This window comes from Artibeus jamaicensis, unplaced genomic scaffold, assembly GCF_021234435.1.
Source record: "Artibeus jamaicensis isolate MK-2021 breed Jamaican fruit bat unplaced genomic scaffold, CSHL_Jam_final contig_76, whole genome shotgun sequence".
NCBI classification, from domain to species: domain Eukaryota; kingdom Metazoa; phylum Chordata; class Mammalia; order Chiroptera; family Phyllostomidae; genus Artibeus; species Artibeus jamaicensis.
Window position 1 is genome coordinate 3,928,858 of NW_026521954.1, and position 27,603 is coordinate 3,956,460.

At 43.3% G+C, this 27,603-nt stretch overlaps 2 protein-coding genes across 4 annotated transcripts in view; one reads left to right on the forward strand and one right to left on the reverse strand.

Moving 5' to 3' along the window:
- Positions 1 to 18,911, forward strand: part of RFC1 (replication factor C subunit 1) — a 68,743-nt gene extending 49,832 nt beyond the window's left edge. For 2 of the 3 annotated variants that reach the window (XM_053672273.1, XM_053672274.1), the window contains 16 exons: positions 61 to 168; positions 1,836 to 2,015; positions 3,163 to 3,267; positions 5,736 to 6,150; positions 7,721 to 7,830; positions 9,102 to 9,216; positions 9,587 to 9,678; positions 9,876 to 10,013; positions 10,152 to 10,247; positions 10,368 to 10,466; positions 11,993 to 12,147; positions 12,274 to 12,391; positions 13,791 to 13,936; positions 15,592 to 15,805; positions 17,130 to 17,321; positions 18,441 to 18,911. In XM_053672273.1, coding sequence (XP_053528248.1) covers positions 61 to 168; positions 1,836 to 2,015; positions 3,163 to 3,267; positions 5,736 to 6,150; positions 7,721 to 7,830; positions 9,102 to 9,216; positions 9,587 to 9,678; positions 9,876 to 10,013; positions 10,152 to 10,247; positions 10,368 to 10,466; positions 11,993 to 12,147; positions 12,274 to 12,391; positions 13,791 to 13,936; positions 15,592 to 15,805; positions 17,130 to 17,321; positions 18,441 to 18,521 — 2,364 coding nt within the window. In that variant the 3' untranslated portion in view covers positions 18,522 to 18,911. The remainder of the gene's footprint in view (positions 1 to 60; positions 169 to 1,835; positions 2,016 to 3,162; positions 3,268 to 5,735; positions 6,151 to 7,720; positions 7,831 to 9,101; positions 9,217 to 9,586; positions 9,679 to 9,875; positions 10,014 to 10,151; positions 10,248 to 10,367; positions 10,467 to 11,992; positions 12,148 to 12,273; positions 12,392 to 13,790; positions 13,937 to 15,591; positions 15,806 to 17,129; positions 17,322 to 18,440) is intronic. The other variant, XM_037138014.2, reaches the window with a different exon arrangement.
- Positions 18,912 to 21,084: 2,173 nt separating this feature from the next.
- Positions 21,085 to 27,603, reverse strand: part of WDR19 (WD repeat domain 19) — a 77,793-nt gene continuing 71,274 nt past the window's right edge. Inside the window, exon 37 of the mRNA XM_037138016.2 lies at positions 21,085 to 21,388. The gene's annotated coding sequence lies outside the window, so the exon portion shown is untranslated. The remainder of the gene's footprint in view (positions 21,389 to 27,603) is intronic.

Here is a 27,603-nt window from a genome sequence, read left to right on the forward strand (position 1 = left end):
ATATTTTTAATTTTACATCATTTTGCATGACTGTTCACTTTCCTTTTCTTATCCTTAAAGTCTGTAAGTCCTGAAGATTCTGAGAAGAGACGCACTAATTATCAAGCTTATCGAAGTTACTTAAATCGAGAAGGTCCCAAAGCTCTAGGCTCCAAGGAAATCCCAAAGGTAAGAGTGCTGAGAAGGCACGGCATCAGCCCACAATCGAAGAGAACAGAGAAGCTGCAGTTGGCCATATTTGTTGATTAGAGATGTTTATTCCTATTATGAGTCACTGATCAGTGCTTAGAAATTTTTTCTTTTAACTACAAGTAGCCCTAGTAGGTCTGGGCTTCTAGGCATGTAGCAGTTACAAGATTCTGTGTCTTCGTGGTACTTACGGTCTAACTCGGGAAAGAGGCCTGAAATAAATTATTTACTTAGAACTGTGATATATTTGCCAGCCTCACCTCTTGTACAAGATGTATGAAAGCCTCTCTGCTTGAGAGGACTTTGGGCAAAGCGGTGTCCTGAGGGAATAGTCAGTTTCAGCCATGGGGGCAGAGCTGGAGAAGGGGCCAAGGATACTGGGTGGCTGCTGGCCCCACAGAGGAGGTTCTGGAATGGAAGAGTTTGGTAGGGAAGCTGGAAGTTGGGAAGGTAAGAAGGTACTCAGAGCCATGGTGGATGGTAATTCAGGGGATGATACATGATTGGGGTGTGGGATGGGGCCCTGCATGTTGACTTTTATAAAGTTATTTTGAATTTGTTGAGAAGTGTTTCCTTGTAGTGTTCACAAGATCACTTTAATCGTAGAATGTTTTCAACCAGAAGATAGCATGATCTTGCCCTTAAGTTATGTACAGGTTGTTAGGTTTACCGTCATAGGAGAAGTCTTCTTATTTTGTGATAAAGGGACCTTGAGATGTCATTAGTCAAACTTCTCTCTCCTAGCTGATCCAGAGATATTCTTTTTTTCCCAGATGAAGGATTGAATTTGTATTGTGCTAGCCTTTGGATTTGGTTTAGCTTCTCCTCAAGGCTGTTTTAAGTCTGTGTTCAATTCTCTATTCAAAGATTAATAAGTAACTTGGGATGGTTTACATAATTTTCATTTTGCTTGGTTTATCTTTTTTCGAATCATTGCATAAGTAAAAAAATGTCTATAACTATACACATTCCTTTTTTTCAGAGTTTATTTTATTGTATTTTATTTTTTCACATTTTTTATTGTTGTTCAAGTACAGTTGTCTCCATTCTCCCCCCACCTACACATTTCCATTTAGATTAAATGTCTCCATCCAGCTCACTCTGGCCAGTGTCTTTTAAGTTATCCTTCCAACTAAGAGACAGTAAGGTCTTGCTTTTAAGTTATGTACAGGTTGTTAGATTTCCATCATAGGATAAACAGCCAGAGAGAAGTGCAGGAACTCGAACTTGTTTAGCTTTTCAGAACTGAAGCTTTTCTTTCTTAATAATAGCAAGAGTTTCTGTAGGTGGATTGTATCTAGTTGTTTACTTAAAGATATATATGCTCGCTAGTGCTTTAAATATTAAAAGTAATAATGAAAATAGTATGAATGAAAATAGTATGAATTAAAGCTTATTAAAAGCTTTTAATAAGCTTTTAAAACTGTATTGAATGTATATTTTCTGTTGCTGGTTTTATAAGTTAATTTCTTAGGATTTAATTTCAGGTTCTGCTTACTTGCTGTAAATTTCCAGCAGATTTTTCCATGCTGAGATTATTTATGATGTTAAATGAGAAAAATCAACTTCCTGCAGTTTTGATGCCAAATATTTCTTTGGAAAGCTACCATGTAATTTCCTCTCTGCTTGAACGTTTTGGTTTGTAGGGAGCTGAAAATTGCTTGGAAGGCCTGACGTTTGTAATCACAGGAGTGCTGGAGTCCATTGAACGAGACGAAGCCAAGTCTCTGATTGAACGTTATGGAGGAAAAGTGACCGGAAATGTCAGCAAGAAAACAAACTACCTCGTCATGGGTCGTGATAGCGGACAGTCCAAGCGGGATAAGGTGGGCGCTGCTATGTTCTTGGCACACGGAAATGCCTGCCTATTTTGGCAGGCTCCTGACATGGCCATTTGTAATAGTGCCCTTTACACAGAGTTAAGAGAAGAAAGAAAGAGAAAAGTAATTCCTTCCCCATTTATTTCTTCTGCATGAAAGTTGGCTTTGATCCCAGGATTTTGGTTTTCCAACTGAATGCATAGCTACTATTTACTTGACTTTTTTAGTGTAGTATTCTAATTTAAATATTTTTTTAAAGACAGGAGCAAATAATAGTTTTCTTGTTTTTTAAGTGCTAGGTACTCCTATATATGCCACTGAAATTTCTTATTGGAACTCTGTAAGTAGGATTGGGTGTAGCTCAAGTAACAGAATACTTTGCTAACCTTCGTTCAAACAGAGCTGCTTATTTCCTTATGTAACAAGAGTTCCAGAGGTAGGCAGCTGCTGCCATGGGTCAGCAGCTCAGTGATGAGGCGAGTCTGCTTCCATTTTCTGCCTCTTTCGTCCTTATTTTGTTAACTTTAGACTCTGTGCACAGTGCCCTGTGTTGTGAGATGGCTCAGCTCTAGGCTTTCACAGCAGAGAATAGGGGGCAGTGGCAAGACGTCATACTAGCTGTGACTGGCTTTACAGGAGTGTTCCCTGAGACTCCTCTTTGTGAGATTCCACTCATGTGTGATTGGCTAGAGCTGCCGCATGGCCATTCAGTGCTGTAACTGGAGTTGGGAGGACAAGGACTTTCCTGATTGCCTTAGACTGGTCATAGTTTATCACTTGGAGATGGACACACTGGAGTTTGGTTAGAGAGGGAAGTGGGGGGAGGAGTCTGCCCGACAAGCCGGTCCTGCAGGGGATGAAGAGCAGACTGAGGCCCTGGCGACTGCTTTTTCTAGGGTCGGGGGAAAGGAGAGCACTCCAGGAAAGTGGCACTGTGACACGTCAGGTGCCAGCTTATTCTTCAGATGCATCTGCCATTTTTTTCTTTTCAATGGCACTTTTTCATGAATATGGTTTCAAAAAATAATTCCAGCATTTGTTTACAAATGTGTTTTTTTTTCGCCTATTAAAAGGCCCTAGAGTCTTTTTTTAAAACAGAGAGTAATGGTTAGAAGACTACAGGTTTTTAATGGCTTGCATTTTTAATCACTAGGCAGCAGCCTTGGGGACAAAAATTATTGACGAAGATGGCCTACTGGATCTCATTCGAACTATGCCAGGCAAGAAGTCCAAATATGAAATAGCAGTTGAAGCTGAGGTTTGTATAAAATGAATTTAAGTTGGTTTATAGCAACTTTCCTGTTTCATAGACATTTCTTGGGTGGGAACCCGGCTGTTGGCTAAAAGATTGACTTCCCCTTCTGCTGCAAAGGAACCTCCCTTACTTCCTTCAGCGCAGGCGGACTCCACTCCAGATGTCTTCCGTGGTGTGTGTCCTTACCTTTTTAAAAGGAATACGAGGAGAGAGAGGACAGTGTATTGCGCTTACCGTATCTACTTGTTAAACTTCCCGTATTTTCCATATTCTCGCAGTGACTTTGTGGAGGGTTATCGCTTGAGAGTTCTTTAAAAGATACCTTGAAGGTATCAGTATGACCAATTCATTTTCAGTTCAAACTGTATTAGAACTTTCTCGGTTGTGCTAGAAACCCAGCCCATGTTAACTTTAGCAAAAAGGGAAAGTGGCGGCTCCCATAACTAGCGTGTGGGCCGGGTGGGCCTGGCGTGGGAATGACTGGATCTGGAGAACTGAGTGCTTTCAGGGCCCTTTCAGTCTCCGCCCCTCCTGATGCCAGCCTCGGTCATCCCCATACGTGCAGCTCTTTTCCAGGTGCAGGGCACAGGTGTGCCGGTAGCCAAATTTCATATCCCTAGCTCTGCTGTCCAGGTGGCAAGGTGGTCTGACGTTTATTCCAGTTAGAAAAATGTTGGGGAATGATGAGTATTGGCCCTTCAGCCAGTGTCTCCTAGTGTTAACAACTGTCGTAACCATCACAACCAGGAAATCAACGTGGAAACGCCACTGCTAGATAAACTGCACACGTTACTCAGACTTCACATTTCCCCCAGTTGTCTTCTTCTGTTCCCAGAGTCCACGCTGCATTCAGTTGTTGCGTCTTACTTTCCTCCTATCGGTGACAATCCTTTTGTCATTCTTGGAGGAGCGCTTCTACAAAAAAAAAAAAAAAAAAAAAAGGATTTCTTTGATGTTTTCCTATCATTAGCTTGAGGTTTTGCATTTTTTGCAAGATATCACCGAAGCGGTATGGTGCACTCACTTGACAGAGCATCACATCAGACATCTCTTGTGATTGGTGATAGTAATCTGGGTTACTTGGTTAAGTTGACATCTGTCAGGTTTCTCCACTAGTAAAGGGAGTACTTTCCCTTTGTAACTGATAAATCTACTGGGGAGATACTTTAAGACATTGATAATACCTTGTTTCTCCTCAGACATTCACTCACTGGTAAAGAGGCACTGGTTTACTTATTCTATTTTTTATTATTTTATTTCTTTACTTTTAGAGAGGGGAAGGGAGGGAGAAAGAAAGGGAGAGAAACATCGACATGAGAGAGAAACATTGATCGGTTGCCTCTTGTACTCGCCCTGACCAGGACTGAGCCTGCAACCCAGGCATGTGCCCCGACTAGCATTCAAACCAGTGACCTTTCGTTCGACGGGGTGGTGCCCAACCAGCTGAGCCACACCAGTCAGGACTTTTTAAAAATTCACACCATAAAATTTATAACTTGGTTATTATTCACAGCCATTCTTAAAAAGAATTCATCTTTTTTCACTATTATTCACACACCATTCTTAAAATCAAAGAATTCAGCTGTTTAAGTCTATAAATCATAAATCGGTGTTCTCAGCATATGCACAAGGTTGTGCGACCATCACCGCAGTCTGCTTCCAGAACGTCCCCTCGCTCCCTGAAGAAACCCTGTGCCCGTCAGCAGTCACTCATGCCTGCCCCCAGCAGCCACCGCTCCACTTGGTGTCTGTGGGTTTGCCTGTTCCAGACATCTCGTGTAAAGGGGTCATGCAGTATTTAGCCCTCCGTGCCTGGCAGCTTTCACTTAGCAAAAAGTACTCCTTTTTATTAGTAATTAATATGCCATTGTGTGGATACCCCACGTTTTGTTTGTTCAAAAGTTGGTGGGCATTGGGCTTATTTCCACTTTGGGGTGTAATATAAAATAATTATATATATATGTACACAATATAGTAATGCTGCTATGAACACTTGTGTAGAGGTTTTTGTGGAAGCATTAACTGTTTTAAAAACTTTTTCATTTACAGTTGACATTCACTACTACATCAGTGTCGTGTATGTGGCATGGTGGTCAGACATCACGTAACTTACAAAGTGACCCCCTGGAGTCTGGCACCCACCTGGCACCGTGTATATATGATTTGGAGGTGCTAACTTTTAACTACTTACAAAACTGAAACAAAAACCTCTTAATCCTTTACCCTGTTGTTTTCAAACTAATACTGGATTACTTATTTTAAAAAATTTCATTTGGGTGTTTTTCATTGTGTGTGCTGTTAATTTCTATTAAGTTTGGAAGGTGATGATTTCCACAAGTAGGGTCCATTGTGAGAAGGCAAACCTGGCTGGGTGGCTTGAGTATCTGAGGTTATCCTCTAGAGCACATTAGCAGGGTAGAAATTATCCATCTCACCAGATTTCTTTTTCCCTAATTTTTCCAATTTTTAAGATGAATAAAGAAAAGTCCAAATTGCAGAGAACACCCTCGAAAAATGACCAAGGAAAAAGAAAAATTAGTCCAACTAAGAATGAATCAGAATCCAAAAAGTGCAGACTGACTCCCAGAAAGGACGGCTCTGTGAAGTCAGTGAGAAAGGAAACAGGTGTGTTTCAGAGAGGCCTGGACTTCAAGGAGCAGGTGGCCGAGCAGACAAGCGACAGCCGGGCCAGGCAGGTGGCTGATGGCAGCGGGGAAAACAAAGTGGCAGATTTGCTCTGGGTGGACAAATATAAGCCAGCCTCGCTCAAGGCCGTAATTGGACAGCAAGGTGACCAGAGCTGCGCCAACAAACTCCTACGCTGGCTCCAGAACTGGCACAAGAGCCCGTCCGAGGACCAGAGACACGGTGATTCTACAGCTTCATGTGTGTGTGTGTCTGTCACCCTGCTGTTACCCAGTGGCACGTTCTCGAGGTCAGATAGTTGGCCCGTCCCTCTCTCAGCAGGCACTCATTGAGAGCCGGCTCTGAGCCCACGTGCTGTGCTAGGCCCCAGAGGTGCTGTTGTGAACAAAACACAGTCCCTCGTGTGGAGCTCACAGGCAGTGGGGGAGGCGTAGGAGCCCACCATTAAGTTGTCGTGTGCTGAGTACTGTTGGAGGGGTGAGCGTGTGGTGCAGAGGGGACGGGGGTGTGCTTCCACTCCTGGAGGAATGGCTGTCTAAGCCAAGACTCGGAAACCAGGAAGGTGTCAGTTGGTGAACAGAGAGGAGGGAGCACGCGTACCAAGGTCCGCAGGAGTAGGGGAGCCAGGGGGACTTGGGGGAAGGGCAGGTGAGAAGCTGAGGTGCTCTTACAGCTTGGGCAGCCCCAAATCCCAGTGGAGTGTTTGCTTTTGGTAGGCCTGGTAGTCCCAGGCTTCTCTAGTTTCTGCTCTTGTTCACCGTGCATTTGTCATGGAATGTGAACACCCATGACGTACGTATTTGATACACAAAAGGGTGGATCTGAGATTTCAGGTCACAGATACGGTAGTGATTTTTTTTGAGCTTCATCTGCTGCCCTGGAGGATATTGTGTCAGAAACAAGAGGACAAAGTGATGACTGGCTCATTAATGTGCATGGTCACTAGGCATTGGCTGATGAAGCCAGTTTACTTGTAATAGTATAATTGTAATGATACAGGGTTACATTTAAGCGGTTTCTCTCTTTCCAAACCCACATAAAATCTACCTGAAAGTGGGGGTGGGGGGAGTGCTTTGTGTGCCTGCAAAAGACTTTAAGGCTTCAGGTGATCTGTAGTCCCTTTTCCCCATGCCTGCAGTAGATGGCAGTTCCTGTCAGTCACTGTGTGCGCGCGTGCGTGCGTGCGTGTGTGCACCCTTTGTGTCCCAGGCACCATGGCGTCAGGGGAGGGAGAATGCTGTAGAGCTGTGCCAAATAGTTGAAGGCACAGCATCTTCATTTCATTTTTCTTTTCGTGATCGTGGAGACCAATTGTGCTTGCTAACAGTTATGGAGGCCTGCTGGGCATCTTCCGCACTTGGGCCGATCACCCCACAGCATCCCTCCCAGGCACATTACATGGTCACCCTCGTTTGGTAAAGGGGGCAGCAGGCCAGAGGCTGGAGTCACTTCTGAAAGTCCTCCCTGCTGGTGTGTGGCGGTGTTAGGGACAGGCGGAATCAGGATCGGGGCCGGGTAGTCTGCTCCATGACCTGTGTTTTGTAGCAAAGGAAATTATAAAAGTATTATTTCAAATCAAAGTTTTAAAGTTAATGCTTTTAAAAATTAATTTATTTTGGGTGGGGCTGATCTAGGGTGTAGAATTTTACTAAATGCTCTGGAACCTATTGTTCATACTTTGTAGAACATATCCTACAAATTTAGAACTAAGCTGGAGGACTATTCTCGATGCTAAATTTGTGCACAGTTAACCCCGAATTTTGGTAAGGTAGCATAAGGTAACACTCGGGAACTTTTTTCTCCCTAACAGCAAAGTTTGGTAAATTTGCTGGCAAAGACGATGGCTCCAGTTTTAAAGCAGCGCTGCTCTCAGGCCCCCCAGGTGTCGGCAAAACCACCACGGCCTCCCTGGTCTGTCAGGTGGGTGTCCTGGTGCGGTGTGGCTGGGAAGCTAGCGCAGGGCTGGGTGTGTGCAGCGGGTGTGCGCGTGTGTGTGAGTGTGTAGTGGTGTGTGTGCATACTTTCCTGAAATTAAACCTTCAGAGTTTGCTTTGGTGTTTGGGATATTTGTCATTTTCATTCTTTAAAAAAAATATTGGTAGTTATGATTATAGGCAGTGTTTGCTTGTGCAGGCAGTGTGTTAAGCCTTTGGTTGATTATTTCATAGATAACAGTCTTTCAGCCCCTTGCAGATAGGAACACCTCACATGCCCTTCTGAGGAGTGTGTGCACCGTCACCATCCTCGGGTGACTGCTGAGAGGAGGGCAGTGGCGCAGTAGGACCCTCCCACTCTCAGGGTCCCGGCCAGTGGGACCCTGCCTTCCCCCTGTGGTCCCTGTGGCTGCTGTTCCTAGACAATGAGAAGACAGGGCCGTCCAGCCAGCCGCAGTGGGTGTGCGTCAGAATGGTATAGATGACACGTGAAATGGGACCAGAATGATACAGTGAAGACTTTGAACTTCTTTTACATCTATTGCGGGATTTATTGATCCTCTCTCCCAGAAGCTGATGGTTTTGTTTTATCTTCATTGTAGGGACCAGAGCATAACGTTTTAGCTGGTGTAAGGACTATAAAATTTCCATTCTATAAACATGAAAAAAAAAACCCAAAGAAATCTATTTTTACCTAGTCTCTACAATGTCGAACATGGCTCTTTCTTTTCCTGTTGTCATTACCTTTTTTGGTAATTCAATTAAGGCATTTTTTAATACTTTATGATTAAGATAGTCAATTTTGGGAAATAAACCAGAATAACTTGATTTTTTCATGATTTGAGAGGACAATTGTATATAGGGAGAATTTGACAAAGAATGACACCTTTATTATCGAAGTCAAGAATTATAATAGATTAATTTTACGTCTGATATTGAAATCTTGGGTTGGTTATATTTAATTCTTTCTAGGACTTCAGGAAACAAATAGTAAAATTGCTTGTTCTTCCAGGTTATTGATTTATCAGCCAAACTTGTGTGTTTGTGTGTATGAATATGATATTTTAAAACTCTCTTGATTGTGAGGCATACTACAGTTAATTTCATTGTCTGTTATTATTCTACTTTATCTTTTTAGCCATGGCTCTTTGTATGATTTTTCTACCCTCTTTCTTCCTTAACTCTCTTCTTTTTTTTCGTGGGGGGGAAGAAGAATTAATAATTTGTGATAGTGATGGTTTCTAATATTTTGATTAGGAATTGGGATATAGCTACGTGGAACTGAATGCAAGTGATACTCGGAGTAAGAACAGTTTGAAGGAGATTGTTGCTGAGTCACTGAGCAATACCAGCATCAAAGGCTTTTATTCAAGTATGTGACTGTTTGAACTGGTTTTTTGGGGGGGGGTATGTAAGAAAACAAGTTCATTTCCATGTTTAACTGCCACTGTTGTGCACTAGCCACCCTGCTGTATATATCCTGGGGCAAATGAGAGAATAATAAAAGCCTCTGATGTAATTCTTGTAGAGGACATTTTTTTTAGGTATTAGGGATTTCTGAGAATGTAAAAATGCATACATGGACACATTTATGTACTTTGCATATGCTTTTAGCAGATTCACAGGAGTGGAGTTTTGAATGTGTTGTTACTAGTGTACCATGTGTTATGTAAATGTTTGTAAAGAGCTGTGTTCCAACAACAGTTGTTTTGTTTCTGTCCTGTCCCACTGCTTGTCCTCAGGTGGAGCAGCCCCTTCGGGAAGCACGAGACACGCCCTCATCATGGACGAGGTGGACGGCATGGCGGGCAGTGAGGACAGGGGAGGCATTCAGGTAACGGCGGCAGTGCGGTCGTGCAGTTTTACTGTTTTGTTTTGTTGTTTACAAGAAATACAAAGAACTAGTTATGCTGTGGTATCTGTGGCAATTCAGCCATGTTGCCGGGGAGGTTTTTAAAACGGAGACTGCATGCATTGTGTGGTATCGTGTTTTTTAAATAATTATTTTTGTGTTGCTAATTTGCCTTGCAGGAATTAATTGGTCTGATAAAACATACAAAAATTCCCATTATTTGCATGTGCAATGACAGAAATCATCCCAAGATTCGCTCTTTGGTTCATCATTGTTTTGATCTTCGTTTTCAAAGACCTCGGGTTGAACAGATTAAGGTATGGTGTTGGGAATTTTTTTCTCCATCACATTATTGTATTTATTAAAGGGTCAGTTTTAAAAGTACCTGAAAATATTTTTAAAATATCTGACTATGTAAGTTGCAAAAAAAAAAATCACTGAAATTCTCTTTTTAGGCTGCTATGTTGTCTGTTGCATTTAAAGAGGGTTTGAAGATTCCCCCTCCAGCTATGAATGAAATAATTTTGGGAGCCAATCAAGATATCAGACAGGTAAATTAAATATGTACTACATGACAGTTGATGATTCTTTTGAATTGATGCCTTCGGCCTTTGGGGAGTGGGCGTGGTGGTTCTGTCTTGTTGACAGAGTCTTATCTGTGGTTCTCGTAGGTCTTACACAACATGAGCATGTGGTGTGCACAGAGTAAGGCCCTGACCTACGACCAGGCCAAGGCCGATTCCCACAGAGCCAAGAAGGATGTCAAACTGGTAATGAATGGATTTCCATTTATTCTTGTTCCTTGACACACCTATGAAACCTGTGGATATTTATTTATTTTTTATTCTCACCTGAGGATGTTTTTTCATTGCTCTTTGATATGAGGGGTGAGTGGGGGGTTGGCGGGGGTGGTGGCGGAGAGAGAGAAACATCGATCGGTTGCCTTCCATATGTGCCCCAACATGATGTCAGACCTGCAGCCTAGGCATGTGCCCTGACCGGGCATTGAACCAGCAGCCTTTCGGATTACGGGACAATGCTCCAACCAACTGAGCCACACTGGCCAGGGCTGGATATTTATAATAAGAGTTATAGACAGCTGCTAAAAGTGTTTCTAATTCAAATGGAATTTTTTCAAGGACTGTCCACGTGTATTGTAAATTTTGAGAAAGGGAAGTTTTAAATTATACATGCTTCGATAAGTGTAAAATGGCTTAAGAGTCCTTGATGTATGGATTTCATTCATGTTTTCAGTGGTTTTGCATCTGTTGTGAATAATCTGTTGTTAATGGTTTATAGTTCAATAACCTCCCTGAAACTAATTTACAAACTTTTAAAAAAAGAGACAGTAAAAACACTGCTTAATCATTGCTCTAACTATAATACATTCTTGTCAATTATCTCTTTGTTCTAGTTCACCTAGTCACTAGCCAGAATTTATTATAGTTAGAGCAGTGATCAAGCAGTGTTTTTACTGTCTCTTTTTAAAAAAGGTAGTAAAATTTAGAGCAATTTTCGGTTCACAGCCGAACTGAACAGAAGGTGCGGAGATTCTCCACATGCCTCCCGTCCCCGCACGTCCCACCGTCTGCACGGCCAGCACCCACCATTGCTGCCACTGACGACCTGCTCGGACGCGTTATTCCTGCCCAGAGTCCCTAGTGGCGTGCCTTTCGTGGGCCTGACAAACGATGTGCAGTCACACGTGTCTGCCCTCGTCGCTTACTAAAAATCCTGCGCGCTCAGCTTCCCCTCCCTCACTCCTGGCAGCACCCACCTTTCACTGTCCCCGTAGTTTCACCTTTTTGGAAATGTTTATAGTTGGAATCACACTGTGGAGCCTTTTCAGATTGGCTTCTTTCACTTAGTAATTTGTATTTTAACGTGCCTCCATAATTTTTCATGGCCTGGTAGGTCATTTCTTTTTAGTGCTGAATAATATCCCACTGGGTGTGCCATAGGTTATTCATTCACCTACTGAAGGGCAACTTCCAAGGTTTGGCAATTGCAAGTAAAGGGGCTAAACATCCATGTGCAGGGTTTGTGTGTGTGTATGTGTGCGATGTGTGTTTTTAATTCACCCGGGCACAGAACAGGGAGCACAACTAGTGGACAGTAAGGTTAAGTGTCTGTTTAGTCTTGTGGTACACCACCAGCTGTCTCCCAGACTGTACCACTTGGAGTTCCTGCCGGCAGTGCACGCAAGTTCCTGTCGCCGCACATCCTGGCCAGCATTTGGTTTGGTCAGCATGTGGGTGTTGGCCCTTCCACTAGGAGCGTCCCTCTTTCTTGTTAGGGCCCATTTGATGTTGCCCGGAAAGTGTTCGCGGCTGGAGAGGAGACTGCTCACATGTCACTCATGGACAAATCAGATCTCTTTTTTCACGATTATTCGATAGCGCCCCTCTTTGTCCAGGAGAACTACGTACACGTGAAGCCCATCGCTGCAGGGTGAGTGTTCAGAGCTGGTGCGGGGCACAGGTAGTGCCCTCCTGGCACTGCGGTGGCCAGACGACGGAGGGGGAGGGCTGTGGGGTGCGGGCAGGGCCGTGATGCAGGCTGGTTTTCATCCTGCAGGGGGGACATGAAAAAGCACCTGATGCTTCTAAGCAGAGCAGCAGATAGCATATGTGATGGTGACCTGGTGGACCGGCAGATCCGGAGTCAGCAAAACTGGAGCCTTCTGCCCACACAGGTAAGCGTAGTGCTCTCCTTAAAGTGCAGGCTCTCCTTTAGTTGGGGAGAACAAGGTAGCTTCTAGCTCCTGTAATTGTTTAAAATACCAGATAGACCTTACTGCTGTTACGGCAAAAATACACTCTGTTACAGATTAAAACACTCTGTGGTCACCATTGTCTTTTTGTTGATCTAGCCCCATTTGTCAGTGGTTTATGATGTTTTTATGTAAGTGGACATATGGAAATAGGAATGTTACATTGTGGTCGTAACTAAGATGTGAGTCAGAAGTTTCATTTCCTGTTTTACCTTAAGAATCTATGTCTTTTTTGGCATTGTTGGCTCTCCCAGATGATTCCTCAGTAACTTCTCCTTGAAGAAATGTAGCCAGGTCAGCAGGTACCTTCTGATACGTGGATTCTGATTTTCTTCTCTCTTGCTAAAGAGGCAGCTTTGAATTGGGTACTTTATTTCAGTTGATATCTTTTACTCAAAATAGACTTTTGTAAACATTCATAATGAAGAGTGTTTGTTCCTGTTGGAGTTTTATGTATTTCTGCACCATCATTGGCCTGAGTAATAGGGGACTTCTGGCGGCCTGCTCTTCTCTTAATCGTACCCACACGTTGTTTGAAAAAAAAAATCATTTTGGATATAAAGAATTCTTTCTCATGTTTTAAAGGTGTTCATTTTTTAAATTAGTAATTGTGTTTTTGAGAATTTGTCTTAAAAATAATTTTAAAGAGAAAAGCTTAATATACAAAAATGCTCCCTAAGTCAATAGTTCCAGTGGCAAAAAATGGGACAGAATCTCCATGTCCAGCAACAGGAGAGTGATGAGTTGTGGTGAATTCTCTTGATTAGAACACTGCCACCTTTACAATTACTTGTAAAGATTAGCTAATATGAAAAACTTAGTTAATTATTAGAATAAAGCAAGATACAAAATTTATGTATAACTCCAGCCTTTAACAAAGTGAAATCCCCGGGGGTAGAGATCCCCAGCAATACCCCTCGTACTTTGCTCAGGCGTCAGTTTACTCGATGATGGAAAGAGCAGACCTTCCGTGCTTTGAATCTCCTGTGCTGTTGGGAGCTTGTGCTGGAGGCGGTCACGCTGCTCTGAAGCAGCGTCCCTTCTGCCACACTGGCCTCCACGGGGTAGCTGGTGTGTCAGGGCCAGTGATTGAGGGGCTCAGTTGGCAGGCCGACCTCTCTCAGGGCCAGGCGGCAAGACGTGCTTCTCTGGGAGGTTCCCCATGCCGGCAGGTCCAAGACGGAGGGCGAGGGACTGACCGCCCTGGGGTTCGGGGCACCGGCTGCGGGGCTGCGTTTTCCAGGCTGCTTGGAAGCCCACTGCTGCTAAGGAAGCTGCTTTGCACAGAATTTAAGTCACGGGCTGCTCTTGATCTTTTCAGGCCATTTATGCCAGCGTTCTCCCTGGAGAGTTGATGAGGGGCTCCCTGGGCCAGTTTCCCTCCTTCCCCAGCTGGCTGGGGAAGCACTCGTCCACAGGCAAGCACGACCGCCTCGTTCAGGACCTCGCGTTGCACATGAGCCTCCGGTAAGTGGTGTCCTTCCGTTCCTGGTGTTTCGTCGGGGCGGGGGATTTAGCCTTCATCCGGGAAGGAGCACGTTAGCCGAACAGTTCATGTTTTAGTTTGATTTTATTGCTAACTCGATAGATGGTCCTGATGAGTTCCTTTTTATCTCGTGAGACTGCATTTTATTAACCCAAAGTCACTATAACCCTTATATTTACCACTTAACAGGACACTTTGGAAGAGTGAAGCCAGGTGATAGGTGTGCCACACCTCAGATAAATTTAACACCATGTGTGTCTGAGACAGTGATATTATTGATGGTTCTTGTGACCGTGCCTGTTACTGGTGGGCATATAAAACATCTTCGCCTCACAATAATTGAATTGGAAAAGGCACTATGTAAATAAGCGAATTGGTTTTTACCTGTCCCAACCGTACACTGTCCCCGTTGTCCGGGAGAGGGCACACGGTTTGGTTTGTAATGGCAAGTGGAGCCTCAGAGGATGAAAACCAATGTGCTTGGAGAGGTTTAAGGATGTTCAAAATTCTGGTGATTGGTACACTTTTGTTAAAGTTCGGAAACTTAGAAAATGTGCCTCCGTACAAATAGTAAGTCAGCTTCAGGGGTTTATTTTTGACCATGGAACACTGCTGGAGCGTCTGTGTCCCTGCCGTTCTCACCAGTCAGGTCGCGGGCCCGCCTCTCGGCTTTCGTCCTGCTCCCTGCCCCCTGCTCTGAAGGGTCCTTCCTCCCTCTGCCTCGGGGGCCTCCCCTTTGCTGTGCTCGTGTAGGTTTGGAGCGCTGGACTTGCATGTTGTTTCGTGGTCTTCCTGTCTTATGTCTGCCCCCTTCTCCTGTTGGACTGAACCTTTCGGGTGGTAGGGACTGAGGCTCACTTGCCTAGCACATAGCATTGCTGAACAAATGTTTCTTAGGGAGTTTTCAGCTATTTTATGTCTTTAAATGACAGCATGTAAGGAGAAAGAAAAACAGCCATTTTGATAACATTCTAGTTGCAGCCGGTCACAGGCTGTTTCCCTAATTCTCTCCCTGGCCAGTGTGTGGGTCATGCCACCTTGTGACTCTGCAGGAGCTTTCTCTGCAGAATTTTTTTTTAAAGATTTGGGGAAACCCCACTCTAGAACTAAACATTGAAGAGGAACAGCATTAGGAACTGTGAGGGAAGCATTTTCCTGTAGAATTCTGTATGCTGCAGTCCAGAGACGGAAAGGCATTGGGGACCCCCATTAGCAGGTGGCAGGGCACTTCGGGCAGGAAATCTCGCTGCCTTTCACCGATGCTTTCAGTGTCTGGGGCTGGGAGAGAGAGCTCTTGGGCCACAAGAAGTAGGAGCAGAGACACCGTTGTTGCCTGGGCCTTAGGAGTAGGGTGGAAACACAACCTGCACTCGTGTTTCACGTTCTCTGATCCAGGTAAATGGAAAATCCCCCCCGGGCACACTGGAGTTTGCCCGTCACCCTGGTGGGGTAGCACTAAGCTTTCTCTCCACCAGCTGTTGAATAGTAGGCATTCCATTATTAAACGCATTTGTTAAAAAGCATTATTAAAAGTGATTGAACTCCATGTGATTAACTATTGATAACGCACAGTCTGACTTGAATTGGTAGTAGTTTGCCACTGACTACAGGTGTGTCTCTTTTGCTTTGGTTTAAGAACTTACTCCAGCAAAAGAACTGTAAATATGGATTATCTGTCACATATAAGGGATGCACTTGTACGGCCCTTGACCTCACATGGGGTAGAAGGAATACAGGATGTTGTTGCCCTTATGGATGCATATTATTTGATGAAAGAAGACTTTGAGAATATCATGGAAATTAGCAGCTGGGGAGGCAAGCCTAGTCCCTTCTCCAAGCTGGATTCCAAGGTAACTTGTGTAACCCACTGGTTTTCCCTCACTGTGTAATTACCAGGTTCATACTGAGAGTGTTTTAGAGATGTTTACATGCTTTAAAAAGGATTAGTTTTTTTCCTTCAGACTTTTTTATTACTTATAGTCTGTGCTCTCCAAATGCTGTTTGAGTACAGTATTAAGACAAGACTTCTGGATTTGACTTTACAATTTGTATATTTACCTTCTCTTTATGCTGAGTGGAAAAGCAAGATGAGAAAAGCTTAGGAACAGACATAAAAGTATCCCTTATAAATAAGGGTGAGATGAGCCGGGTGACGTAACATGAGGTGGTGGTAATGCATTAGGAGAAGAAAGAAGTGTTACTGGCTGAGGATTTTCACACGTCCGCCTGATCTGTGGGCTCAGTATTCCAGCTGGACTGCTTGTTACGTACGGGATAGTGTAGTCCCTACTTTCTCTATATAATGAGCATGAACAATTGAAAGTAAAATAATGTATGTGATGATCCAAGGACTCACACTTGTGCCTGTTTACCTGGGGCTGTTTCAGAAGGCTTGCCCTCTCCAGGGTTTTGACCTGATGTAAAGGTTCTGTGTGATTTCTCACAAGAGACGTCTACAGTTGGAATTCATGAGCTCACCCTGCAGCTATTAGCAGCTTGATGTTAAAGCTTTTCAGGTTACTTAGTGTGTTGAAGTAACCACCATCAGCAAAGTTGTTTTGTGGTAATTGCAGGCTTTAACTTGTGCCTTACAGTGTGCCTTTTTTTTTAAGATTTTATTTATTTATCTTTAAAGGGCAAGGGAAGTGGGGGGGGAGACATATCAATGTATGGTTGCCTCTCATGCTTCCCTTGCTGGGAACTGGCCTGCAGCCCAGGCATGTGCCCTGACTGGGAATTGAACCTCGATCCTCTAGTTCGCAGGCCCACGCTCAACCCACTGAGCTACACCAGTCAGGGCACTATGTGCCTTTTAAAAAAATTTATTGATTGTTGACTTTGCCTGTTACTTAGAACTGCAGAACATTGACCAGGTAAAAATGATGACTTAAAGTGACTTTCTTGTCTGCCTTTAAGTTTCTAAATACTGATTTTTATCGTTTTGAGTCATGGTCTCTATTAAGCATATCATTAAAAATACGTAACTTCTCCATAGAAAAATGCTTTTATACATAGGAGTACACACACACACACACACACACGTAATGCATAAATATTTTACAAATAATTTCAAGAGGCTTCCAGGGTTTTTCAAAGCCTTTAAGCCTACAGAGTTCAAAAGGATTCTTCGGCACTCAGATCTTTTTAAAAACTCTCCCCATTTCTTTTCTTTAGGTGAAAGCAGCCTTTACAAGAGCTTACAATAAGGAAGTCCACCTGACTCCGTACGCACTTCAGGCAGTGAAGACATCCAGACACAGTACAGGCCCGGCACTGGATTCCGAATACAGTGAGGAGTTACATGAAGACGACTCTCAGTCTGATGAGAGAGATCAAGACTCAATGGAAACTGATGCTATGATCAAGGTAGTATTGTAAGCTACAGAGAGGAACCCTGTGATACTCCCTCAAAATAGTTTATCTTTTCTTGTGTATAATTTGCCTTCAGAAATTATTCAGAGCCTGTTCAGTAAGTAAAGCTGTGAAGATACTTTCATGTTTTTTTGTTCATCACAGTTGAGGGTGAAGAAGATATAGATTTCATTTTTATAAACAGTTAGCTTCATATAATAGTGGAAGAGCCAAACACCAACAAATCGAATTGATGGACATATGCTGTTAGAAAAGTATGATTGTTATTTATTTGATTGTTGGTTTGTGCTTTGCCCAGACACACATTTTCACAGCACAACCAGGAAAAGTGTTTTCAGTGACCACTTCTCCCTTCTGTTGAGTTTTTCTGCAGCCACTGAACTGCCCATAGAAGTTTTCTAGAGCAAAACACCCTCATCTTTTGCTGGGACAGGTTAAAGCCACTTACAGTATCGGCCCGCTGTTTGCCTTTGGCTGAGGCAGTGGGATGCAGTGTGTATTCTCTCTTGTGAGTGTGTCATTCTTGCCCCTCAGTTTTTCTAAATTGATTTTTTTTTAGAGAAAGAGAGGAAGGCAGAGGGCGTGCGAGTGAGACATAATTTGTTGTTCCAACCGTGTATGCATTCATTGATTCTGCTGTGTGCCCGCAACAGGGATCGAACCCACAACCTTGGCTTGTCAGGATGACGCTCTAGGCGGCTGAGCCCCCTGCCAGGGCCTCGCCCATCACTTTCGTTTTTTATATGCAGGACTCGTGGCCTTCAGCAGCGGAGCTCTCCCCATTTAGCCTCGTGGCACAGAAGAGGTTGTTTCCCCCTCTCCTCACACTCAGTGTTTAGACCCTTGAATCTGAAACAGAAAGAAAGGTCTTTTACCCTGCTTGTAAATGGTCTTCTTCGTCTTTCCTAAATATACCTTTGTTTTAAATCCAGGAAACTGCATACGTAGGGAACATATCTTCATTCTAGATTCTAAGTAGCTTTTTAGTTTTTACTGCCAACTTTTCAAGGCTGCAAGTAGCCCAGTTGTTTCTTGAAAGTATGTAGATGAACCGCTTTCATTTACTCATAAACACAGCTATTAACTATTTTGTGCATCTTTTCCTCCCAACAGAAAAAGACAAAATCTTCAAAGCCTTCAAAATCAGAAAAAGATGAGTCCAGAAAACGAAAAGGAAGAAGTTCAAAGAAATGAAGCCATTTTTTTACTACTGACAGTCACTTTGTACTCACCCTGTTGACCAGTTAGCTGGTCTAGAGGATGCCTTGTTTTTCCAAAGGAAAGCGAGTGGGGCGACCAGATGGCCCCATTATAAGTCAGTGGCGGCACTGCTAGAAAGATGTAACCGGTAGGCGACCGTACACCTCTTATAGAGGTTGGAGGACCACCTGGGTCCTCCACTGGCCCCCGTCAGCCCCAGCCTAACTCGACTGTGCTGCGACATGCCCAAGAACAGTGGCACTAAGCGACTTTTGTAAGCTTAACTGTGTACCTTAACAAGCCTTTATAGGTCCAATGCTGATTTTTTAAAGCTAGTTACTATTATGTGGTGAAATTTTGTAAATAAATCATAATACAAAACAATCACCACCTAGAACTGGGTATTCTTTGCACATTGCCAAATATCTTGCAAAATATAAATTAGGAATAAAAATGTTTCATATGATATATGTACAAATTCTTAAGATTGTCATCTTGTACAGTAAAATACTGTATTGGTACATAGCTTTCTTATTAATTTGCAAATGATTGGACAAAAATTAATTTTACTACTAACCAGCAGTGGGAAACGTAACTGAGGCAGTTGAAGAGTTAGAACTCTTGATTTCCAGCCTCATTATGGCTGTGCGTGCTGACCCCGTCCCTGCTGTGGAGAGAATTTCACGGCCGAGCCTCTTTGCTATTACTGGAGGGCGTGGAGGGCTGCGAAAGCATTGCCGGTCATTCTTGTCTTTGCAGGGTCTCCGCCCATCAGGCTCAAGCTGGTGGGGCCTCACTAGGTGAGACACCTAATCTCACTCTGGCTGTGGGCAAGAGGAACTCTGGCTTGTTTACTTTGCCCAGGGAAGTCTGGTTCTGTCCTGTGGCGGGTTCCACAGACTGACCCTGTTGGAACTTTCGATTTTAACTATACCTGTGGGGCGGCTCTCAGGCTGTGAGACTAGTGTGGAATTCAGGTGTCTGTTTTTTAATCTTGTTGGTAAATGCTCAGAGGAATGTGCTAAAATGAATTTAAAATCAGGATAATAATTCCTGCCTCTAAGGAACTGAGAGTCTTGTTTGGAAGGTCATGGATTTAGAGGGTCTTTATCACGTGAAAAACGTCTTTCATGCAGATTAAGTTCGTTATGGGAACAGAACGTTGACTTCAGCCTTTAGCTTCTGAGCCCCTCCCCCTCCGTGTTAAAGCCTGGCTTCCACCCCAGGGAATGAGGATGGCCCTCGCCAATGGCTGCCTCCCCACCCAGTGCGATGAGCATGAGTTTCTTGCACTTTCCCCTGTTGCCACTGTTTTCAGATATACTTTGCTGTGTGATCCCCAGGAAAAAGGCCGTAACGTCCTTGCAGTCAGAACAAGAAAGTGTCCTTCACGTGTTGTTTTTAATTATGAATGCTCTATACATGATTGGTGTAATTTGTGTATAAGATAAATAACTTTGAGTTAGAGAGTGTAAATATGCTTTTTAAAATACGACAGACTAGGTCTGAGTCCTCTTTGAAGCCCTTGTGACCATGAGGGATGTGACTGAGGTGAGTGCTGGGTAGCAGTGGGTGGGTCCAAGGCAGTTTGGACGTGAGTCTAAGGGGTCTGTATTGGGAGTGCGTGTTTGTTGGAGCAAACAGTAAATCCTTATTGGAGCCACTAGATTGCCATCCATCATCTTTGCAGCATAAAAGTGCACACTGGCTTTTTAGGAGATGCATTGAATATTGGCTGTTTTGTAATCTATCACAAAATACTGTATCCTTTGTCTTGTTAAATTTTGGTGGTTCGTGAACAAGGAATGCATTGTTCTATGTACTTCCACTCACAGATCCCAAGTGCCTATAACTTATTCCTATATGCATGTGACACCCCTGCAGTGATCGTGGAAAACAAGGAGACTAAGGGTGGGTTTGTTGATAGTGACTTGTATTGTACCACTTAGCAAGGCCAAGGCCGCTGGCCAATCCTCTAGCCTTAGGGAGGGAAGAAGAGAACAGGCTGCAGGCATCATGCACGTGGATACTTGGACCCTCCCCTTGGCTTGTTGGTACCTGTGCAGTGCTCAGGATGCTGGTGGTCATATTGTGAAGTCGTATCATCTGAAACATTCAGAGTTAGGCCATATTGCTCATTTCCGTTAGCTGCTTAGACTTCGGTCACATTGATCTTGGATAGCAAGGACGAGCGCAGGAAATGCATGTTGGTCTAAGACGCACAAGGCATGTGACACGTGCAGGGAAGTGCACGCTGTAACCACCCAGGGCGGACTTGGAGTGAGGTGTTGTCTTGGGGGGGTCAGATGATTTAATCTGCAGCAGGAATTCCACAGTGTGCAGTGCAGCAATGCAGGACAGATAGTGACTAAAAGCTGATGGTGTCATTCTCTCAAATATTGTAGTGATTTTTGGTGTTTCTATTTAAGGATCGATTCCACTGAATAGCCTTGATTTGTGTAAAGTTCTCATTTCAAACTTGTAAGTGCCCAAACTGCACTAAGTGCTTCAAGTTGCCTTCCTGTGTGTCTTCAAATCCAGAAAAACATCACAAATATCTAGTTAACAATTTTATTTAAAGGACATATTTCAAAATATAAAAGTTATCAAAAGAAGCTGAATATTTACAGTTATGTCATAGGATACTATTAACAGTGCAGAGCACAGAATATGAAAAAGAAATATACAAAGTGTAATAAACAGCAATGTTACATGTTACCATTTTGTCACTCTATGGAAGGGGAAAGTGGCAACCTGGACAGGTCACCTTTGTTTTTCCCTCTGTGTCCAGGAAGGACCATCTCTGGATCCACCAGGTCACAGGCACAGCTGCATGTGGTAGACGCTGTCTCAGGCCATGTCTAGAAAGAAGCAGATAAGCCCACGTGCTTTTAGAAGTCTTTCAGATATAACTGGCATTTAGTAATAAAGCCCAGCACACTACAGAGGTTTTTTTGCTCATTCATGGAACGTGGAGCTGGATCATCGCTGTGTTCAAGTTACAAATGTTCAGTCTGTGGTCAGCAGTGTGTTTCAGTCTTGGCCTTGCGACTGATGAAAACTGTGTGGTCAGGCTGTTGAATCTCTGTTATAAAGTGAGGCTGACAGTAGCTACCTTACTGGGAATAGTGAGAAAATGCAAGGTAAGTGCCTAGTAATCTAGAGAAAAAACTTGAACAAAATGATTTTTGAGGATTCCTTGTCTAAAAGGAGTCAGTGAGCAATAACTTCAACCAATACTCATTGTATAATAAAATACTTGTAGTGACTCTCGCAAAAAGTCGTGCCTAATCATGCACTGAGGCATGTCTGCAAGTAGTTATGATACCACGGTCTAAAGCTCTAATTTCATGCAAGTGTAGACTCAGGAGAGTCTGTGTAGATTAAATGGCAGATGAATCCTCCCATAGGTAGTATTTTGTACTCAGTTTATAACTAGAGCAACCAAAAGTATGTAGACTATTGGAAAAGTGACAACCCTTGAAAGAAAAGAACTCTACCAGGTTAAGGCCTTTGTATGGCTTTTCAACTGAGGGCAAGTCCATTGCATGGAACAGCTAAACTCTGAACAGCGAAGTCAATCTTTTTAGTTTGGAGAGTCACAGGAGTTTGAGGTTGCCAGATACACTGAGAAGTGAAGGAGAGTGTCCTGGGAAGGGGACTGCTCCAAAATCTGCATGCAAAAGCCTCATGCAAATCCTTGAACTTTACAGGCCTGGAAGAGACTCTTTCATGCCAGACTTGAAGAAGTGCAGTTCCATGTTGTAGGGAGCACCGTGTATCGAAAACTGAGGGCTGCCTCTACGAGCTTGGGGCCTCAGCCCTCTGACCAGAAAGAGTAAAATTCTGCCAACAAACAGGCTGGACGAAGACTGAGCCTCAGGTGAGATTGCTGCTCCAACCAGCTGCAGCCTGTGAGCCCCCACCTGAATAGAAGACCCAGCTAAATTAAACCATGCTTGTGAAGGTATACTGTGGGTCCAGATGGCAACATAGAAGGCTCCAGAACTACTTTCTCACAGAGACACAGTGAATCTACAGCTACATGTAGAACAATTCCCTCTGAAAGAAATGCAGGACCTAGCAAGTGACACCTATACATAAGGTGAATGAGGAAAACACCCACAGGAGAGGGCAGGAGAGGCTAAGAAAGTCTCGCCAGAGACCCCACCCCTGGCAAACTGCCCCACAACTGGTACGTTGAGTTTTAAGACTTCTACCTAAGAGAGGGGCCCCTAAAACATCTAGCTTTGAAAACCAGTAGGTCTTAACACCCATGAGAACCAGTTCTAAGTGGGACTGCATGAACCCACCACGGCTAAAACCCCAGGGCTCAGCACATATGCAGCTGACTGAAATCCATTGTCTTTCTGTGAAAGAGGCCTATTGGCTTAGCTTAAAAGATACAGCCTAAGAAGCAGGCTTGTCATTTAACATATATCTAGGGGCCAACACTCCCCAGAGACTGGTGGCTGGCAGGTGCCATCTACATAACCTCTCCCTGCTGTGACCACAGTCTCTGGTCTCTCCCAGAAAGGAGCTTGTTTACAAATTGGATGCTCAGGTTTTTGCTGCTTTCCAGGGGACACCCTTTAAAATTGCAGGGTTTACTTTCACAGGTCCCCCTGGACTGTAATAAACAGAGAATGTGTGCTTAACTTGCCATCCCACTTTGGGCTCAGCACAGAGGCAGGGTCAGAAATGCTTATCGTAATTGCTGTGGCCTGAAGGCCCAGCTTTGAGTCAGCCTGTATGTAGGTCCTGACAGACGCTGGCACACCCTCAATGGCCGGGAGCCACAGGAACAAAGAAGGCTACTTAGACAATCTCAAAGGTTTGAGACAACCCAGAGCTAAGGCAGGCCTGGATAAGGTTCTTTCCCTACATGAGAACATGCCATGACTGGCAGAGGTGGCTGTTTTATCTAAGGCATAGACACCAACACAGAATCAAGGAAAATGAAAACAAATATGCAAGAACATATTTCAAATGCAAGAACAAACTAAAACCTCAGAAAAATAGCTTAAAATGGAGATAAATGATTTAACTGATAAAAAGTTAAAATTATTTGTCATAAAGATGCTCACCAGTTCAGAAGAAGAATGCATGAACAAAGTGAGAATTTCAACAAAGATGAAAGTAGCAAACAAATTAGGCTTGGGGAATACCATAACTGAACTGAAAACTACAACAGAGAGGTTCAGCATCAGAGACTAGATGAAGCAGAAGAAAGCACCAGCACACTGAGGGCAGTGGGACTCATACAGTAAAAGAAAAAAACATTACAGCTTAAGGGACTTTGGGGATAACATCAAGCAAACCGGTATTTGCATGTCAGGGGTCCCAAAGAAGAAAGAAAGGGGCTGAAAACACCCCTACTCTGGGGAAGGAACAGACATCCAGATCCAGGAAATCAGTTCCAGACAAAAGGAACCGAAAGAGACCCACACCAAGACAGTATGATTAAGCTGCCAAAAATTAAAGACAAGGAGAGAATCTTAAGAGCAGCAAAAGAAATATAGGGGTACTACATAAGACTTAGCAGATTTTCAGCAGAAGCTTTGGAGACCAGAAAAGCAGCATAATATATTCAAAGGGCTGAAAGAAAAAAGGGACAGAGGATGCTGTAACTAGCAAAGCTATACTTCACAGTTGAAGGTGGAGAAAGTCTTCCAGACGGGGAAAAGCTAAAGGAGTTCATCACCAGCCTTACAAGAAATGTTAAGAGGACTTCTTGCCCTGCTGGGTGGCTCAGTTGGTTGGAGCATCATCCAGTACATGAGGGCACAAGTTCAAATTCTCGTCAAGGCGTATACCTAGGTTGTGGTTTCAGTCCACAGTAGGGGCACACGCAAGAGGCAACCAATTGATGTTTCTCTCTCACATCGATGTTTCTCTCCCTCTCTCTGTTCCCCCCTCTGTTACTCTCTCTCTAAAATCAAAAAGCATATCATCTGGTAAGGATTGAAAAAAAAAGGATTTGTTATAGCTAAAATTAAAAGGGCACAAATTAATACCAGGGAAACTTAGGAGAATGTAAATCTCAATGGTAAAAGTAAATACATAAATTCAGAATAACCAAATATAACGGTGATGAATTAATCACGTATAAATCTTTGAAGGTTGAAAAACAAAACTAGTAAAAATAACTATAACTACAGTAACTTATTACAAGATAAACCACATGATAAAGATGTAAATTGTGAAAACCAAGAAAAAAATGTGTGTGGAGAGAGTAGAAATGTAGAACTTCAGTTTTTCCTAACTTAGACCTATACGATGTTTCATGTAAGGCTCATGGTATTCACAAAGCAAAACCTATAACAGATAACACTAAAGATAGAGAAATGAATCCAAGGGTACCACTACAGAACATCATATCACAAAGGGAGAGAGCAAGAGAAGAAAGGCACAAAGGAATTACCCAATATCCAGAAAACAATTGGCAAAATAGCAGCAAGTCTATACCTCTCAATACTTATTTTAAATGGACTAAATTCACTGATCAAAAGACATGGAGTGGCTGAATGGATGATTGGAAAATTTACAACTATGACTCAACAGAATGTCACTGAACAAACCAATGGGGCAAAGAAATTAAAATAAGTAAAAAAATACCTTCAGACAAATGGATATGGAAAGACAACATACCCAAATTTATGGCAAATGTAGCATAAGCGGTTCCAAAGGAAAAATCTGTGATAAATGTCTACATTCAGAAACAAGACCTCAAACAACCCAACTTGACAACCAAGGAACTAGAAAAAGAAGAAAAAGCTAAGTCCAAGTTAGTAGAAGATAATTATTGGAGCAGAAATAAATGAAAGACTAAAAAAAGATCAATGGAAGCAAGAGCTTTTTTTTTTGCTAAAAATAGACAAACCTTTAGCCAGACTCACCAAGAAAGAGGACTCAAACTCAGAAGTGAATGAAGACACATTACAAGTGATAACACAAATGCAAGAGATGGTAAGAGACCTCCGGCCAAGATAGAGGCATAGGTAGACACATTGTGCCTCCTCGCACAACCAAAAGGAGGACAACAACAATTTAAAAACAAAAAAACAACAGAACTGCAAGAAATTGAATTATATGGAAGTCCAACAACCAAGGAGTTAAAGAAAAAACATTCATCCAGACTGGTAGGAGGGGTGGAGTTGTGCAGGTGGGTGAAGAGGACTTGCAGCAAGGAGGCAGCTGGCGGTTGGAGGGCCGGGGTGCAAGGCGGCGGATGGCCCACAAGGTAGCAGCTAGTGGACAAGGTGGTCCTACATTTGCATGCAGATAAACTGGGAGGATCAACTGGGGAATGAGACAGACCATGCAACCCAGAGCTCCGGTGGGGGAGCAGAAATAAAGCCTCAGACCACTCATTGAAAACACCTGTGGGGGTTGAGGCAGCAGGAGAAACTCTCAGCCTCATAGGAGAGTTTGTTGGAGCGACCCACAGGGTCCTAGAATGTACACTAACCACCCATGGGAATCAGCACCAGAAGGGCCCACTTTGCTTGTGGGTAGCAGGGGAAGTGACTGAGAGCCAGCAGAGAGCGAAGCAAGTGCCATTGTTCCTTCTCATACCCACCCCCCAGACAGTGTCACAACACAGCCACCTGGGTTGCCCTGCCCTGGTGAATACCTTAGGCTCCACCCCTCACTACATAGCAGGCACGCCAAGGGAAAAAAATGGCCCAAATGAAAGAAGACATCAAAGCTCAAGAAAAAATACAACTATGTGATGAAGAGACAGCCAACCCATCAGATGCACAGTTCAAAACACTGGTAATCAGGATGCTCACAGAATTGGTGGAATTTGGTCGCAAATTAGATGAAAAAAAAAGTAGGATAAGCTAAGTGAAATAAAGGAAAATGTACAGGGAACCAATAGTGATGGGAAGAAAACTGGGACTCAAATCAACGGTGTGTACCAGAAGGAAGAAACATTCAACCAGAAAAGAGTGAAAAAACAAGAATTCAAAAAAAATGAGAGGCTTAGGAATCTCCAGGACATCTTTTAAACATTACAACATCCAAATTATAGGGGTACCAGAAGGAGAAGAGAAGAGCAACACATTGAATGAAAACTTACTTGAACAAATAATAAAGGAGAACATCCCCAATCTAGCAAAGGACATAAACTTACACTTCCAGGAAGTCCAGGAAGCTCAGAGTCTCCCAAAGAAGTTGGACCCAAGGAGGAACACACCAAGGCGCTTCATAATTACATCAGCTAAGATGAAATGTAAGGAGAGAATCTTAGAAGTAGCAATTACCTACAAAGGAGTTCCCATCAGGCTGTCAGCTGATTTCTCAAAAGAGACCTTACAGGCAAGAAGGGGCTAAAAAGAAGTATTCCAACTCATGAAATCCAAAGACCTACATCCAAGATTGCTCTATCTGGCAAAGCTTTCATTTAGAATGGAAGGGCAGATAAAGTGCTTCTCAGATAAGGTCAAGTTCAAGGAGTTCATCATCACCAAGCCCTTATTTTATGAAATGTTAAAGGAATTTATTTAAGAAAAAGATAAAAAATATGAACAGTGAAAAGACAGCACACTCAGTTATTAACAACCAAAACTAAAACAAAAGCAAACTAAGCAAACCACTAGAACAGGAACAGGCCACAGAAATGGAGATCACATGGAGGCTTAGCAACAGGGGAGTGGGAGGGGGAGAGAGGGGGAAAAGTACAGAGAATAAGAAGCATAAATGGTAAGTGGAAAATAGGGGGAGGGTGAGGTTAGTATAGGAAAAGTAGACGCCAAAGAACTTACATATATGACCCATGGATATGAACTAAGGGGGGGAATGTGGGTTGGAGGGGGTGTGCAGGGAGGAGGGGAATAAAGGCAGGAAAAATGGGGCAACTGTAATAGCTTAATCAATAAGATATATTTTTGAAAAAGATGGTAAGAGACTCCTGTGAAAACTATATGCCAAGAAACTGGACAACCTTGAAGAAATGGGACTAATTCCTACAAACATATCATCTATCAAGACAGAATCATGAAGAAACAGAGAAGTCTGAAGAGACCAGTTACAAGTAAAGAGAGAATCAGTAATCAAAAACCTCTAACAG